General features: G+C 38.5%; 1 protein-coding gene across 1 annotated transcript in view; it reads right to left on the bottom strand.

Annotated features, from left to right (window-relative positions):
- Positions 1-18,119, bottom strand: part of LOC124518719 (zinc finger protein 33B-like) — a 78,455-nt gene that overhangs the window by 7,877 nt on the left and 52,459 nt on the right. The window contains 1 exon segment of the mRNA XM_047088767.1: positions 16,895-16,990. Within this exon segment, the coding sequence (XP_046944723.1) occupies positions 16,895-16,990 (96 nt within the window).

Below are 18,119 nucleotides of genomic sequence, written 5' to 3'. Positions count from 1 at the left end.
AGCGTTCTCCAGAGAAACAGAGCCAGGTACTATATGTACGTGTGAGAGCGACACAGACAAAGGAAGAGGTTTATTAAAGGACCCGGCTTTTGCACTTACGGAGGCCAAGAAGTCCCACAGTCTGCTGTCTGAAAGCTGGAGAACCAGGAAAGCCAACTGTATTTCAAAAGGCCTGAGAACTAGGGGAGGTGATGGTGTAACTCCCAGCAAAGATGAAAGGCCTGCCAACTAGAGGGTTGGTGGTGTAAGTCCCAGAGCCTGAAGGCCCCACAACCAGGAGCACTGATTCCGTCCAGAGAGGATGGACGTCCCGGCGCAAAAAGAGAAAGAGAATTTGTCCTTCTTTGCCTTTTGTTCCATTCCATCCTCAACGAATTAGAGGATATCTGACCATAATGGTGAGGGTGGATCTCTTTACTCAGTCTACTGAGTCAAATGCTGCTTCCAGAAACACCCCCCAAGACACACTTTTACCAGTCTGGCCATCCCTGAGGCCACTCGGGTTGACACCCAGAATTAATCATCACAGACACACTCAAAGAGCACCCTCACAACACGACTGCCATTCTACGAACCATGTGCACTGCCCAAGGCAGAGCCCTCTGACAAGAGACATCAGCCAACAGTACACTGCAAGAGGAAAAGACTTCAGTCAAATAATACAGTCAAGTCACTTAACAAATACATAAGCAAGCAAAAATAACAAGAAGCCCTATCAGACTCGGTACAAAATATCTAAAATATGCTTTCATCCAAAATTACAGGTTCACAAGACAAACGGGAAAATTTCACATACGTGGGAGAAACAATAGGCAACAAACTGTCCTTGAGAGGGTCTGGATACTGGATTTAGCCAACCTCCAAGCAGCTATTATAAACATGTTCAACAGGGAACCACACTGGGGCGCTTGGGTGGCTTAGTCGGTTGAGTGTCCGACTTCGGCTCAGGTCATGATCTCATGGCTTGTGAGTTCGAGCCCCACAGGGGGCTCTGTGCTGACTTAGAGCCAGAAACCTGCTTCGCATTCTGTCTCTCCCTCTCTGCTCCTCCCCTGCTCATGTTCTGTCTCTCTCTGTCTCTCTCTCTCTCTCTCTCAAAAATAAACTAAAAACAAAGTAACCATATTTACGGAAAAAAGGGAGGTAGTGGTGATAGGTAGTAGTGATACCTTCTCACACAGAAAATATAATAAACAGAGAAGGGAATAAAATGAAAATTCTAAATTTGAAAATTTGCAATAACTACAATGAAGCTTATACAAGAAAGAATTAGTAAACTTGTAGATATAATACAGTCTAAACACTAGAAATAAGAACGAAGAAAACTGATCAAAGCCTCAAATAAATGAAAGATACCATTATCTGCACCAACATATTCATAATGGGAATATCAAAAGAAAAGAAGAAAGAGTAAGGGGCAGAAAAATTATTCAACATAGTTGTTGTAAAACTTTGCAAACTTAGAGAAAAACAATATGCAAATCCAAGATGATAGATAAACTTCACGAGGGATAAACAGAGATCCACATCAAAATGCATCACAGTAAAAATATTAAAAACTAAAGAGGAAAGAAAACTTCTTAAGTATCAAGAGAACTACAATTCATCACATACAAGGGAACTCCAGTAAGATGACCACCTGACTTCTCATCAGAGACACAGAATCCAGGAGGTAGGATGACACAGTCAGTGTGCTGGCAGAAGAAAACAAAACAAACAAAAAAAAAACCCAAACAGTCAACCAACATACCAGCACTGCTTTGAAAACTGAAGGTGATGTAAATAAACCCATAGATTCCCAGTCGTGACTTCAAATCTATAAGGACTGTAGGAAAAATAACTGTATTTTACTTTATTTTATTTTTTCAATTTTTTTTCAACGTTTATTTATTTTTGGGACAGAGACAGAGCATGAACGGGGGAGGGGCAGAGAGAGAGGGAGACACAGAATCGGAAACAGGCTCCAGGCTCTGAGCCATGAGCCCAGAGCCTGACGCGGGGCTCGAACTCACGGACCGCGAGATCGTGACCTGGCTGAAGTCGAACGCTTAACCGACTGCGCCACCCAGGTGCCCCGTAATAACTGTATTTTAAAAGACAGGATAAAGACGTATTTCTTCTCCTAACCATTTGGCCAAGGCCATGCAACAATGATTATGTATATACCTATACTGTTCAGTCCATAACCATAGAAATTACATATATTTGACAATGAGGCAAAATGAGGCAGAAAAGCAAAGGTAACCTGGGGTAAGGAAATGACCCTGGATGGTAACATGAATCCACAGTAGCAAATGAAATGAAGCAGAAATGGTGAATAAGAAAGTTAATATAACAAACTCCACAAGGAGATATTTGCTATCCTTTCTTCTCTCAGTTTCTTTAAAAGACATCCAATTATATAAAGTAGTAATTCAACAATGTATTGTTGGAATTTAAACATATACAGATCTACTATGTACAAAAGTAACAGCCCAAAGATAGAGGAGAAGAAATAGAATTACATATGAATGACCTTTCTATATTTCACTAGAGATAAGGGAGTATAAATCTGAAGTAGAGTCTGATAGGGTGAATTTCTTAGGTAAATTATAACAACAACCATTACCAAAATAATGAAGTGAAAAGGTCATTGAAGAAATTGAAATGTTATGCTAAACCATATTCACTTAATGAAAACGAAGGCAGTAATATAAAAGAACTACAGGTTCATAAGGCTGTTTAGGGCAGATAAATGTCAAAATGTAATATGGCAGGAGTAAATCCAGCCGTATCAATAACAGAAAACTGGGAATGGATTTAGAAATCCAATCAAAAGCAGTAACTGTTAGGTTGCAGAAAATATGTAAATCCAAACCGATGCTGTATACAAGAGACACTCTTAGCTCCAAAGGAACAAATAATTAGCAAATTTTAAAAGCAGAGAAAGATCTATCACGTACACAGCATCAATAATGCTAGAGAGGCGATACTAATATCTGACAAAATACATTTTTACACAAAATATGTTATTAGAGATAAAGCAGGACATTATATGATCAAAACAGTCCATCAGTTAAGGAGACATAAATGCGAACAATTATCCGCTGCTAACGATAATTCTCAAGCAAGTACTGACAGAATTCAAAGTAAAAATACACACATCAACAATAATTAAAGACTTTAAAATTCCACTTTAAGTAATGGATAAAACAACTGGTAGAATACAAATAAAAGGGGGAAAAAAGAGATAAAAATAACACTGTCAGGTAACCAGACTAACAAGTATATATAAGACACTCCACTCAAGAAGAGCAGATTACACATTCTTCAGAAGTACACATGAAAGGTTCCCAGGAATACATTCTAAAATGTTCTCCCGCCAAAATGGAAGGAAATTATAAATCAATCACATGAAGGAATTTTCAAAACTCAAATAGTATATTAAATAACACATCTCTGAATAAAATAGAGGGGAACAATATCCAGGAAACTTAAGAAAATACTTTGAGTAAAAACGAAGACAAAATATACCAAAACTTATGAGACAGAGAACAGTACTTAGAAGACAATTTATCCTGCAATTATCATATTAAAAGAGAACAATCCCAAATGAATAACCTGCTGTGTATACCTGAGAACAACGGGAGAAAAAAAGCAATACAAACCAAAGCAAGGAAGGATGTGAAATGAGAAGAATAAAAATTAATAAACCAGCAAAGAAAGGCAATAGATGACGCTTTTAAAATATCAATAAGCCTGACTAAACTGTATTTAGGCTGACATGGAAATAAGAGACATAAGAGTCAAACTACTGAAGTTATGGGGCACCTGGGTGGGTGGCTTAATCAGTTGAGCACTCAACTCTTGATTTCGGCTCAGATCATGATCTCATGATTCGTGGGACTGAGCCCTGCGCCGGGCTCTGTGCTGGCAGCGTGGAGCCTGCTCGGGATTCTCTGTCCACCTTTCGCTTTGCCCCTCACCTGCTCACTCTCATGTGCACTGTCTCAAAAACAAACAAATAAATGTTTCTAAAAAAAATAAATTACTGAAGTTGTGGAATAAAGACGGTACACATGCTAGGGATAGAATGTACTCACATTACAAACCTGGAATGTTTTCTACACTACAAAAACAAAATTATAAGTGAATGTTCTGAACTAATTTGACAACTTGGCTGAAATACAAAAATTCCTAGAATCGGAAAAAATATAACAACTCAAGAAGAAATAAGCTATCTGAAAAAAAGCGTAAGAAGTAAACACACTGCAGTCATTTTAAAACTGCCCATAAAGGAAGCCCAGGTCCAGATGGTTTCACTGGTGAATTTTTAAACTCGTTTAAGTAATAATTAATATTGATTATTCAAACACTCCTGCAAACAATAGAAAAGAACACCTCCCCCCTAATTATATGAGCCTTATATTACATCGGCACTAAACTCAGACATGATGAGAGAAGACAACTACAGTTCAATGTCTAAAACAACTAAGAGCAACATCTTTGGAATACAGACCCACAGATACTCTGCACAATACTAGCAAATGTTATCGAATAACACATTACGAGGATTACACACAAAGACCCCGTGAGATTTATCCTACTAACGCAAGGCTGGTTTATCATCCGACAATGGCAAGTGAGCACCAACAGTGCACTCTCCCTCTGATTCACTCGAGCTGGAGGGTATCTTCTCTCCGCGTTCTCCCTCTGCCTCACTCCAGCTCGCCAGTGTCTTCGGGAAAGCAGTGTGTATACTCCTCCACCATACTTGGGCGCCTACTGCCTAGTGAACACTTTTAGAGTCCCCAGCTCTGGTGGCCAGCATCACTTCTGCTTCCGGTCTCACAGGACTGTACATATTTGTATACTTTCAGAGATACCGTCTGAAGATCTTCCTTCCAATCAGCCTGAATCTAGATGCTGAGTGAGATCCTCCCCTTGGGACAGTGACAGGTCTTGGAACACCCTCAACTACTGAAAGCCACTAAAAATAAAAGAGGCTGGTTAAACAACCATGAAAATTTGACAGGCAACCAAGAGCTAAGTCAGGGTCGAATGATAAGGTTCATCACCTACACCAGGCCATTCTTCCAATACTAGGAGAGGTGGCTGTTTTATCTAATGAACACAAACCAACACAGAGAATCAAGAAAAATACACAAAGAAATGTGTGTTCAAAATGAAAGAACAAGAAAAAAACCTAAGAATAAGTCCTTAATGGAATGGAGACAAGTGATTTACCTAATAGGAGTTCAAAATAATAGTCATAAAGATGCTCATCGAACTCAGGAGAAAACAGATGAACACGGTGAGAACCTCAACATGAAGAAAATACAAGTACCAAACAGAAAATACAGTAAGACAACTGAAAAATACTAGAGGAATTCAATAGCAGAACAATGAGGCAGAATGAATCAGTAATCTGCAGACAGTGGAACTCACCCAATGAGAGCAGGGGGAAAAGTGAACACAGCTTAAGAAACATATGAGACAATATACAGCAGACCAACATTTGCATTATACAAATCACAAAAGGGGATGAAAAAGAAAGGGGCAGAAAATTCACTGAGAGAAATAATAGCCAAAAACTTCCCCAAATTGGGCGGAAAAAAAAATCCATATCCAGGAAGCCCAGAAATTTCCAAGTAAGATGAATTCAAAAAACCCACACTGAAACACATTATGAGATGCAGTGCCAAAAACTAAAGACACAGAGAGAATGTTAAAAGTAGCAAAAAATCCACAACTGGTTCCAGAAAAGGGAACTCTCGTAAGATTATCAGATCCTTCAGCAGAAACCTTTCCAGTCAGAAGGCAGTGGCATGGTATATTCAAAGAATGGGAAAAGAAAAACCTTTACTGGACAACAATACACAGCAAAGCTCTCATTTAGAATCAAAGGACAAATAAATGAGTTTCCCAAACAAAAGCTAGAATTCACCAACACCGGAAAAGCCTCACAAGAAATGTTAAAGGGACTTCTTTAAGCTGAAACAAAAGAATACAAATTAGTAACATGAAAACATATTAAAGTATAAATCTCACTGGTAAAAACAAATATATAGTGAAATTCAGAATATCCTAATGTTGTGAAGATAGTGGGTTAATCACTTACAAAAGCAGTATGAAACATAAAAGACCGAAGTACAAAACAAAAACATTACTTATAATGATTAGTTAAGAGATACAGGAGATTAAAAGTTATGGATTTGACATCAAAACCATAAAACAAGGAGGGGGGAATACAAACACAGAGCTTTAGAATATGTTCAATCATCAGGTGTTGTCAACTTTTGACACTGGCCTTAAATGCCTCGTTAGACCAGATGGGCTTTATAGACATTTACAAACATTTCATCCACAAAGAAAAATTCTCAAGTACACATGAACAATTTTCAACAACTGATCATATATTAAGACAGAAAACAAAACCTAGCAAATTTAAGAAGACCCAAACCATATCAAGCATCTTTCCTGCATGTAACTAGAAATCAATTACCAGCACGAAAACTAGAAATTCAGATATGTGGAGACTACACAACACTCTCCTGAACAACCAATGACTCAATAGAGAAACCAAGGGATATCTTGAGGCAAATGAAAATGGAAATACAATATATCAAAACTTACAGGATACAGCAAAGGCAGTTCTCAGACGGAAATTCATAGTGATAAATACTTACAGTAAGAATCCAGAAAATTCTCAAAAACAAAACAAAACAAATCCCTAACCTTACATCTCAAGGAGCGAGAAAAAGATGAGGTAATGAAACCCAAGTTAGCAGAAGGAAGGAAATAATCATGATCAGAGCAGAAATAAATGAAATATGACCTGAAAAGACAATAGAAAAGATCAATAAAATTAAGAGATGGTTCTTTGAAAAGATAAAATTATCTGAATTTTTACTAGACTCGCCAAAAAAAAGAGGACTCAAATAAATCAGAAAAGAAAACGAAAACATTATAACTCGTACCACAGAAACACAAAGGATTCTAAGAGACTATGAACAATTATGTCATAACAAATTTGACACTCTAGATGAGATGCATGAATCTCTAGAAAAATGGTCTACCAAGAGTGAATCATGATGAAATAAAACATCTGAACAGACCAATTAATACTAAGGAAACTGAATGAGGAAAAAAAAGCCTCCCTAAAAATAAAGCCCCCTCCCCACACCCACCAAATAAAGCCCACCAAATAAAACACCTTCACTGGTGAATTCCACAAATCACCTAAAATAGAATACTACTCTCAAACTCCACCAAAAAATAGAAAAGGAGGGAACATTTCCTAACTCATTTTACAAGGCCAGCATTACCGTCATACCAAAACCAGAAAATGATGCTACAAGAACAGAAAATTACAGGAAAATATCCCTGATGAACACAGATGCAAAAAACCTCAAGAAAATATTAGGAAACTGAATGCAACAATATAGTAAGAGGATGATATACGGTAACAAAGTGGGATTTATTACAGGGATTCGAGGATGGTCCATAATCCACAAATCCGTTAGCATGACACACACATTAACAAAATAAAGAATAAAAATCATAAAAAATAAAGAATAAAAATCAACAAAGTGGGGCTAAAGGGAACATACCTCCACATAATAAAGGCCATGTATTAAAAACCCACAGCTAACAGCATACTCAATGGTGAAAAACTAAAAAGCTTTTTCTCACATCAAGAACAAGACAAGAATGTCCATCCATTCTCATTACTTTCATTCAACACAGTAATGGAAGTTAAGTCCTAGCTGCAGCAACACAGAACAAAAATAAATAACTAAAAGGCATCCAGATTGCTAAAGAAGTGAAACTATCACTATGTGTAGAAGTCATACTATATATAGAAAACCCTGAAGAGTCCACCAAAAAACTATTAGAACTGATGTATGAGTTAGGTAAAATCGCAGAATGAAAAAAGATCAATATACAAGAATCTGTTGCATTTCTATACACTAATAACAAAACAACAGAGGTAAAATTAAGAAAACATTCTTAATGAAAATTAAGAATACGTTTCCAATTGCACCAAAAGAATAAATACCTAGGAATAAACTTAACCAAGAATATAAAAGATCTGTATTCTAAAAACTATAAAACTCCAATGAAAGAAATGGAAGACAACACAAACAACTGGAAAGATCTACTATGCTCTTGGATTGGAAGATTAGCATTAAAATGTCCTTACAACCAAAAACAACCTACAGACTTAATACAATCCCTAAGAAAAGGGCAAAAGCAATTGTCACACTAGAAGAAATAATACTAAAATTTGCGTGTAGAACCACAAGAGGTTCCCCCTGCCCCCAAAATGTTTATTTATTTTGAGAGAAAGAGGACACATGAATGTGAGCAGGGAAGGGGCAGATAGAGAATCCCAGGCAGGCTCCACATTGTCTGTGCAGAGCCCTATGCAGGGCTCGATCTGACGGACCATGAGATCATGACCTGGGCTAAAATCAGAAGTCAGACACTTAATGGACCGAGCCACCCAGGCACCCCCACAAAAAATTCTTGAATAGCCAAAGCAACCTTGAGAAGGAACAACAAAGCAAAAGGTAGCATGCTCACTGATTTCAAACTATACTACAAAGGTATTGTTATCAAAGCAATATAGTATTGGCATAAATTCAGACACAAGATCCATGCAACAGAATAGGGAGTTCACAATAAACCCACATCTAAGTCAACTAATCTATGACAAAGAAGTCAAAAATACACAATAGGGAAAGGACAGTCACCATTTCAATAAATGGTGTTAGGAAACATGGACAGCCACATGCAAAAGAGTGAAATTAAACTGCTATCTTGCACTATACACAAACTCTAACTCAAAATGGACTGAACACTGGAACACAAAACCTGAAACTATGGAAGTCCTCGAAGAAAACAGGCAATAGGCTACACATCAATCTTGGCAATAAGTTTTTGGATTTGACCCTAAATGCAAAGGCAACAAAAGCAAAAATGAACACATGGAACCGCATCAAACTAAAAAGCTTCTGTACCCCAAAAGAGATCATCAATACAATCAAAAGACAATCCACTGAATGGGAGAAATTATTTGCAACCATTTATCTGATAAGGGGTTAATGTCCAAAACAGAACTAATATTACTCAATAAGAAAAATCAAATTTGACTTAAAATGGGCAGAGGATATGAATAGACATTTTTCCAAAGAAGACATACAGACGGCCAACAGGTACTTGAAAAAGGTACTCTACATCATCAGGGAAGCGCAAACCAAAACCACAATGAGAGATCACTTCATGCCTATTAGAATGATTATTATCAAAAAGAAAAGACATAACCACTGTTTACAAGGATGTGAAGAAAAGGAAACCCTTGGGTACTGTTCGTGGGAAGGTAAACTGTGAAGCCACCATAGAACACAACATGGTAGTTAGTTCCTCAAAACATTAAAAATACAACTATCATATGATCCAGCAATTCCACTTCTGGGTACTTATCTGAAAAATATGAAAACACTAACCTGAAAAGATATACACACGTTTGTTCACTGCAGCATTATATAAATAAATGAAGAATAAACATGTAAATAGTTATATATTAAATTACATAAATTACATATACTACATTACACATGTTTTACATATGTATATATGTGTATATTTACTATACATTTTACAAACATTATATACATGTGGAATATTATTCAACCATAAAAAATAATGAAATCTTGCCATGTGGGGACACCATGGATAGATCCTGAGGGCATTATGCAAAGTGAAACAAGTAAGAAAAAGGAAGACAAATACTCTATGATCTCACTTATATATGGAATTTGAAAAAAGAAAACCGCAAACAGGGATCTCATAGATACAGGGAACATACTGCTGGTTCCAGAGGTGTGGGTTTGCGGGTAGGTAAAATGGGTACACACACGCGGACACACGGACACACAGACACACGGACACACACACACACACACACACACACACACACACACACAAATCCTTTTCAACAACTGATGCTGAACCAATTGGATATCTACATGTAAAAATATTAAACCCCTTTCTCACACCATACACAAAAATGGGTAACAGACCTAAATGTAACAACTATTTACTTAAAGAAAATATAAGAATGAATGTTTTTGTCCTTGGGATAGACACAACCCTTTTAGGTACAACACCAAAACCAATAGTGACAAAAGATAGAACAGATAACCTGTATTTCATGAAACAAAAAACTCTTTTGCTGCAGAGCGCACAGCCAAGATAGTAAAATGACAACGCCAAAACGGGAGAAAATATTTGTAAACAATATACCTAATTAGGGACTGATATACAGAATATGGAAAGAATGCTTACAACTCACCAATAAAAAGACAACTACAACTAAAATATTAATAAGGCTGGGGCGCCTGGGTGGCGCAGTCGGTTAAGCGTCCGACTTCAGCCAGGTCACGATCTCACGGTCCGTGAGTTCGAGCCCCGCGTCGGGCTCTGGGCTGATGGCTCAGAGCCTGGAGCCTGTTTCCGATGCTGTGTCTCCCTCTCTCTCTGCCCCTCCCCCGTTCATGCTCTGTATCTCTCTGTCCCAAAAATAAATAAACGTTGAAAAAAAAATTTTTAAATATTAATAAGGCAAATGCCAGTTGAATATTAAGCTTGTATCCAGCAACCTTCCTATAAATGACTTCTATGTTGTAGGAGTGTGCCGCATTAGGATTCTTAGACAATCGAATCTCTGCAAAAAGAAGAGTTTTATTTCTTCCCTTGTCACCTTTCATATCCCTGTTTTGTTGCATTACCTAGGATTTCTACTAAGATGTCTAAATAAGAGTGGTGAAACCGGATGGCCCTGACTTGCTCCTGATCTTAGAGAGAAAGCACCCAGTTTCTCTTTATTATATGTGATGTTAACAGATTTTTTGGTAGATGTTTTTCATCAACTTGAGGAAATTCTCTATTCCTAGTTTGCTGAATTTTAATCATACATGGATTCTGTTAAATGCTTCTTCTGCATCAAAGGATCCTATCAAAGGATCATACAGTTTTTCTTTCTGCAGCTTACTGACGGGATGGATTATGTTAATTGATTTTTGAATGTTGAATGAGCTTGCAGGTTTGGAATAAATCCTAATTCGTCATGGTATATAATTCTTTTCCTACACTGTTGGACTTTATTTGGAGTTCTGCATCTATATTCCTAAGAATTATTTGTAGTTTTTCTTCCAAGAGCGACCATCTGCTTTTGGGATTAAGGAAACAATTCTTTGGCCTTAAAGAAAGAGTGGAAAAGTTCCCTCTAACTACAAATCATCCCTAGGAATTTACAAAAAGGCCACTCGAGGTAATAAATAAATTCTGAAAAGCTGTAAGCCACAATATAACCACCCCCAAATCAGGTGAGGCTTCTATGCAACTGCAATCAACAATCTGAAAGGAAATTAATAAAGCAATTTTATGTATAACAGCATCTTTGTCAGCCTATGGTAGATTACGCTGATTGGTTCTAGAATGTTGAGCCACTTTTGCATACTGGGAATATATCCCACTCGGTCACAGTGTAGGATTCTTTTTATATATGGCTAGTTTCTATTTGCTAATACTTTGTTAAGGAATTGTGCTAGTAAATTTATGGGACATATCGATCTATAGATTGTTTCCTGGGCTATCGTTACATGGTTTTGGTATCGGGATAAGAAAAAACTCCATTAGAACTGTTTCCTTCTAGGAAAAAAAAAAAAAAAAAAAAAAAGGAGGTTAGAGTGGGAGAGAGCCAAAGCAGAAAAGACTCTTAAAAACTGAGAACAAACTGTGGGTTGATGGGGGGTGGGAGGGGGGGAGGGTGGGTGATGGGTAGTGAAGAGGGCATCTTTTGGGATGAGCACTGAGTGTTGTATGGAAGGCAATTTGACAATAAACTTCATATATTGAAAAAAAAAAGAACTTTTTCCTTCTATTTTTCTACAAGAGATTGTGTAAAATCAGTGTTAATTCCTCCTTAAATGGTTACATGTTTGATAGACGGTAAAAACATCTGTAGATTTTTTTAATCTATTTCTTTACATTAAATTTCTTTAATTCAAATTATCTACGTCACCTTTATGACAATCTATGGACCATTCAAATTGTCCATGTCATCTTGAGTTTGGTAGTTTAGGATTTCTAAAGAATTGATCCATCTCTTCTTGACTGTCAAATGAAAAGCATAACATTTAAAGTATCATCCTGTTAATGAATGCAGAAGTGATAGCCCCACTCATTGGTGGTTTGGGGTGTGTGTGCGTGTGTGTGAAGACTGCTAGGTTTATCAATTTTATTTTTTTTCTAAGCACTGGCTTTGTATCATTAGGTTTCTCTGTTTTCCTATTATAAACTTCATTGATTTCTGCTTTTTTCATTTTCTTTCTCCTACTGGCTGTGGATTTACTTTGCTCTTTTCCACTTTCTTCAGGTAGAAAGTTCATTACGGATTCGAGACCTTTCATCTTATCCAATGTTAGCATTTATTACTATAAACTTCCATAACAGCACTTTAAGCTGCTTCACACACAAATTGGTATACTTTTTCATTTAGTTCTAAGTATTTTTAAAATCTCCTTTGAGACTTCTTTGATTCATGCTTTACTTACATGGGTCTTGTTTAATTCGTAAGGTTTGTTGACTCCCTGTTACTGATTCAGTTTTTCTTTTTTGTTTTTTGTTTTGTGGGGTTTTTTTTTGGGGGGAGGGGGGTAATGTTTTTATTTATTTTTGAGAGAGAGACAAAACACAAGTCGGGGAGGGGCAGAGAGAGAGGGAAACACAGAATCTGAAGCAAGATCTAGGCTCTGAGCTGTAAGCACAGAGCCCAGCATGGGGCTTGAACTCACAATCCGTGAGATCATGACCTGAGCCGAAGTCAGACCCCAACCAACTCAGCCACACAGGTGCCCCCACAGTTTGATTTCTTTATGTACGGACAACATAGCATGATTTCAGTTCTGCAAAATTTCCTAAGCTTTCTTCATGGCCCAGTATATGTTTTACCTTACTGAATGCTCCACGAGCACTGGAGGAGAACACATATCCTGCTCTTTTAGGTAGTATTCCTAACCAACTGAGCCACTCAGGTACCCCAGTCTTTTAGGTAGTATTCTACATTTTCGTTCAATCCTGTTCAGGGATGTGCTCTGCAGCTCTTCCACATCTGCTATTAATTCATATCTGTGGTCTACAAGTTCTACCAATTACTAAGAGTAAGGTGCTGAATTCCCCAAATATAACTGAAGATTTGTTTATTTATCCGTTCAGTTCAGTCAGTTTTGATTTGTGTCCTAGGAGGTTCTGTTGTTTGCTGCGGTCACATTTTGGATCACTGCCTGTTTTTCTCTAATAATTTTCTTTGCTGTCGAGACTACTTTATCTGATATTCATGGAGTCAATCTTGCTTTTGTTTTCATTAATATTTGCATAGTACACCTTTTTCATAAAATTTTGTTGTTGATTTTTGAGAGAGAGAGAAACAGAGCATGAGCAGGGTAGGGGAAGAGAGAGAGGGAGACACAGTATCTGAAGCAGGTTCCAGGATCTCAACTGTCACCACAGAGCCTGACGTGGGGATCAAACTCACGAACTGTGAGATCATGACCTGAGCCAACTCAGATGCTTAACCCAGCCACCCAGGTGCCCCCATCTTTTTCTATTCCCTATCAACCTCACTATGTTCTCTCTGAAGTGAATTTTTTGTAGATAACATATTTCTGCATCATGTTTTCTGTTTCATGCAGTCTACCAATTTATATGCCTATTGGTGTATTTAGTTCATTTACATTGATGGTGAACACTGCTAATGTCAAGGTTTCAGTCTGCCATTTTATTTTTCGGTTGTTTTCTCAGTTTCTCATTCATCTCTTCCTAACTAATTTCTTACTGGTTACCTGAACATTATTTTAAACATTCCATTTTCATTAATTTAGAGTATTTCATTTTTTTCTGTTTATGCTTTTTCTGAATGTACCACTTCATATAACTTTTTAGTGGTTGTTCTAGGTATTTGAGTCCATTTCTAGGTAAAAGGCACATATATAATTTATCACAGTCTTCTAGGATCAACATCTTATCGCTTCAAGAGAAATGTAACACTTTAATTCCATTTAAAGCCCTTTATTCTATCTTTTAAATGTAATTATATCATTTTCTCCACACATAGAGCATCAAATCATAAGATATTTCTAAATTTTGCCTGAATCAAATATGATTATAGAAACTCATGAGAAGGAAACTCCATTACTTTTACCCTTATTTTTGCCACTTCCATTTTCTTTCTTTTCTAAAGTTCCAGCTTTCTAGTGTTATTTCCTTTCGATTCAGAGAACTTCCTCTAGCCATTTTTAAAACCTTTGTTTGCTTACAACACTTTCTCTTAGTTTTCCTTTTTATGGTATCTTCAGCTCTCCTTTCATGAATATATGTTCATAAGATACCGCTTTTGTCTGAAAGTTCTTTTCTTTCAGTATCAAATAAGGGCATTATTTCCCTCTAGCTTCCATGCTTTTGGCTGAAACATCCACTATCATTTCCAAAGAAAAGGAGATGTTTCTCTCCGGCTACTTTGAAACATTCTCTTGTTTTTAGAAATGTAATCATGACATGCCATTGGCGTGGATCCCTTTGCATTTATCTTACTTGGAGTTCACGCAGATTCTTCAATGAATACTATTAGGTCTTCTGCCGAACTTGGGAAGCTTTCAACCATTATTCTTTAAAATCCTTCAAGTCCCACCCTCTCTTCCCTTTCTGTTACTCTTCTTCCCGACACAGAGAGAATCCACCCTCCTCTCGTTACCTCCATGCCTTCCAATCTGGACTGACCATAATCACCCTTAAGGAAAACGACAAGCGTCCTCTAGCGACATCTGTAGTGCTTATGCTCTTCCCAATATCTTCTCCACGGGCGAGAAAGATCTTATAAACATAAACCACGCATTGCTTGTTAACCAAAATATACTAAAAAGGTTAACATTAAAAACTTTAATAAGACTTATGATATTTACCTTGTGGACCACAACTGCCTGACGTCATTTCCTGTCCCACACTCATCAATCACTCACTCCCCTCTGGCCACTGTGACTTTTTTTTGTTTCCCTGCTATTTCCCAAAAACCACCAAACACATTCCTGCTCATTGGCTTAGTGGGTGCTATTCCCCTTGCCGAGAAGAGGCAGAAACCACCCAACTCACACAAACATTTCACTCAAATCCTGCTCTAATGGTGGCTGATCTCCTACTTTAGGTCTCCCCTGACTACTCTTCTTAAAGCACCACAATTTAACTCTGCCCTAATTTCCAAGGTCATTTTATACCACTACACAGCGTTAATACGCAGAAGTATCTCTTTCTAGTGCTACTTTTTAAATGTATGAGACATATAACTATATAAATTCAAGGTGCACGTTAGTTTCAGACAATTATAAACTGTATTATGACTGCTACTGTACCAATAATCAGCACCTTTATTATGTTACACAATTCCCATGCCTTATTAGTGATTGGAACGATTCAGTTCTGGTGTCTTGGCAAGTGTGATGATCACAATACGATACCGTCTGCATTCTTGATATGGTATCCACCATCTCTACGGCTTACTTATCTCTTCCGATCTTGTACCATCCCTCCTTTCCCACTCCCCATCCCCTGGGAACCACCACAGTACCCTCTGTTATCATGAGTTTCCCTTTTCCAGATTCCAGATATAAGTGACACCACACGGTAACTGTCTTTCTCTTAAAGTGGCAAGATGTCATTTCTCATGACTGAATGATACTACTCTCTTTTCTTTCTTTAGCCATTCATGAACTGACGAGCACGCAGGTTGTGTCCAGATCTGGCTATTGTGAATACGGCCGTGATACACATGAATGTGTATATTCTCTTCGATATCCTCTTTTCATTTTCCTCGGGTATGTTCCCAAGTACAACTGCGGGATCCTAGGACAGTTCTATATTTAACTGCTTGAGGAATCTCCACACCCTCTTCCACAGTAGGTGAACCAATTTACATCACCACCACCGACAGTGCACAAGAGTTCCCTCTTCTCCTCATCCTCGCCAACACTTGTTCTCTCTTGTCTTCTTGGTGCTAGCCATTCTAAATGGTGTGATGTGGCTGGATGCGCATGTCCCTCACGTTAGTGATGTTGACCACCTCTGCGTGCATCTCTTGGCCACTAGTGCTACTTGTATAAAGTCACTGGCACATTATTCTTTCACTGCTATGGCATTTATTAATTGTTTTTAATCAAAAAAATTTTTTTAACATTTATTAATTTTTGAGAGAGAGAGACAGAGCACGAGTGGGGGAGAGCCAAGAGAGAGGGAGACACAGAATCTGAAGCAAGCTCCAGGCTCTGAGCTGTCAGCACAGAGCCCGATGCAGGGCTCGACTCATGGACAGCAAGATCATGACCTGAGCTGAAGTCAGACGCTCAACTGACTGAGCCACCCACGCGCCTCTCACTACTATGGTATTTAGACAACAGCAAGCACTCAAAAATTATTTGAGTCGGAAAATCAGTGTATGAAACAATGCCTGGGAACAGCAGGAATGCAGTGCAACAACCCAGGTAAGGTCGCAGGCTGACACTGCTTTGAGAAACACAGACTCATGCAGGAAAACGATGGCAAAGGGGAGGAAGGCAAAGATTGGTCTGTTGACCAATGTAAGAATGGTGAATATTCAAAATGTGAATCAAACAGGAGAACATTTTTCGTGAGAGCAGAATCTGGAGGTTTGGTTCAATAACCAGTATTCTCAGTCACTCACTGGATTATGACTTCTAAACAGGTACCTTAAAAACACATTCCAAAGTTGCCCAGCCCTGGGTTAATCATGGGAAGGTAATAAATGTCCTGATGTTCATCGGTGCCGTATGTATCAACTCACCTGGGAGGCTCTGGCTTGGGAATTCTTCCTCCGATATCCACGGCTCCTCTCCTTGCTCCAGCCTGAAGATCACCTCTGGTTTGGTAGCACAGGACCCTGTCAACGTGAAATCATTCAGGATTCAGACCAGGTGGCCTAGGCTTCAGGGCCTCTGGAAGAGGAGGAAGCCGCTGCAGCTGCTCAGTGAAGAAGCCACGGAACACTTCACTGGAGAGGTAAACACAACTATCTTCCTGGCGCCCAAAGGCGGTCAATCGGCAACGACTCCTGAATTCCGATCTTAAATATCATTCAACGCGGCACAGAGCCTATACGCCTCATAATTAACACAATCAAAACATGCTACTTGGAATTATATAAAAACAGTCCTTACCCACTGAGACAAGGTGGCTGTAGTTCTCCAGCATCACGTCCCTGTACAGGGACCTCTGACTTGAGTCCAAGCACTGCCACTCCTCCTGGGTGAAGCCCACGGTCACATCCTTAAATGATACTGACCCCTGGAATTTCTGTTCAATCTGAAATGTTCAGAAGTGGGTGACATGGAAAAAGCTGTATGGGAACCGATCCTTCTCATGATTACCAAAATAGTCTGCAGAAGGTGTGTTTGGCTTTAGGCTTTGAGGGGAGACGAGAAATCTAACAAACACTATGCCATTGCTTCAGGGTATTATTAATGTAAAAATCACCGAATCCCACAATGTATCCGGAACTGTTCCAATTCTTAGAAATGCTAAGATTAATAAAACTGTTCTTGTATTCAAGGAGCACATATTCTGATAAGAAAACATGCAGTAACAAGTTACAATCGCTAAGGTGAAGTACGCACAATACAAACTAAAACAAGCAGCAAAATTAGCTCTGAGTGGGGCCTCACTGAACAACGGCTGTAGGAGAACAGGAACCCCGTGCTCTCATGAACACAGGGTCATGGTCCCAGGTGCAAGGAAAGGCGGGGCTCCTCTACCACATTCGTGAAATGAGAAGAGGGCAAATAGCGGAGGAAAAGATGAGAATCCACCCCGGATCTGTGATGACAGAAAGGGCCATAAAGGAATTCATGCAATGGATCACAGAGTAAACTAGACCAAGTCTTCAAAATGTGTGATCACTTTCCACCTTAAAGAATATTTTGGAGTACAGGGGCGCCCAGGTGGCTCAGTCGGTTGAGCGTCTGACTTCTACTCAGGTTATGATCTCGCGGTTCGTGAGTTCGAGCCCCGCA

This window comes from Lynx rufus, unplaced genomic scaffold (assembly GCF_022079265.1).
Source record: "Lynx rufus isolate CCGP_SWC_20201006 ecotype Redwood Valley unplaced genomic scaffold, mLynRuf1.p SCAF_25, whole genome shotgun sequence".
NCBI lineage: Eukaryota > Metazoa > Chordata > Mammalia > Carnivora > Felidae > Lynx > Lynx rufus.
Note: the sequence above shows the minus strand (reverse complement) of the source record. Positions and strands in the feature narration are given on the sequence as shown.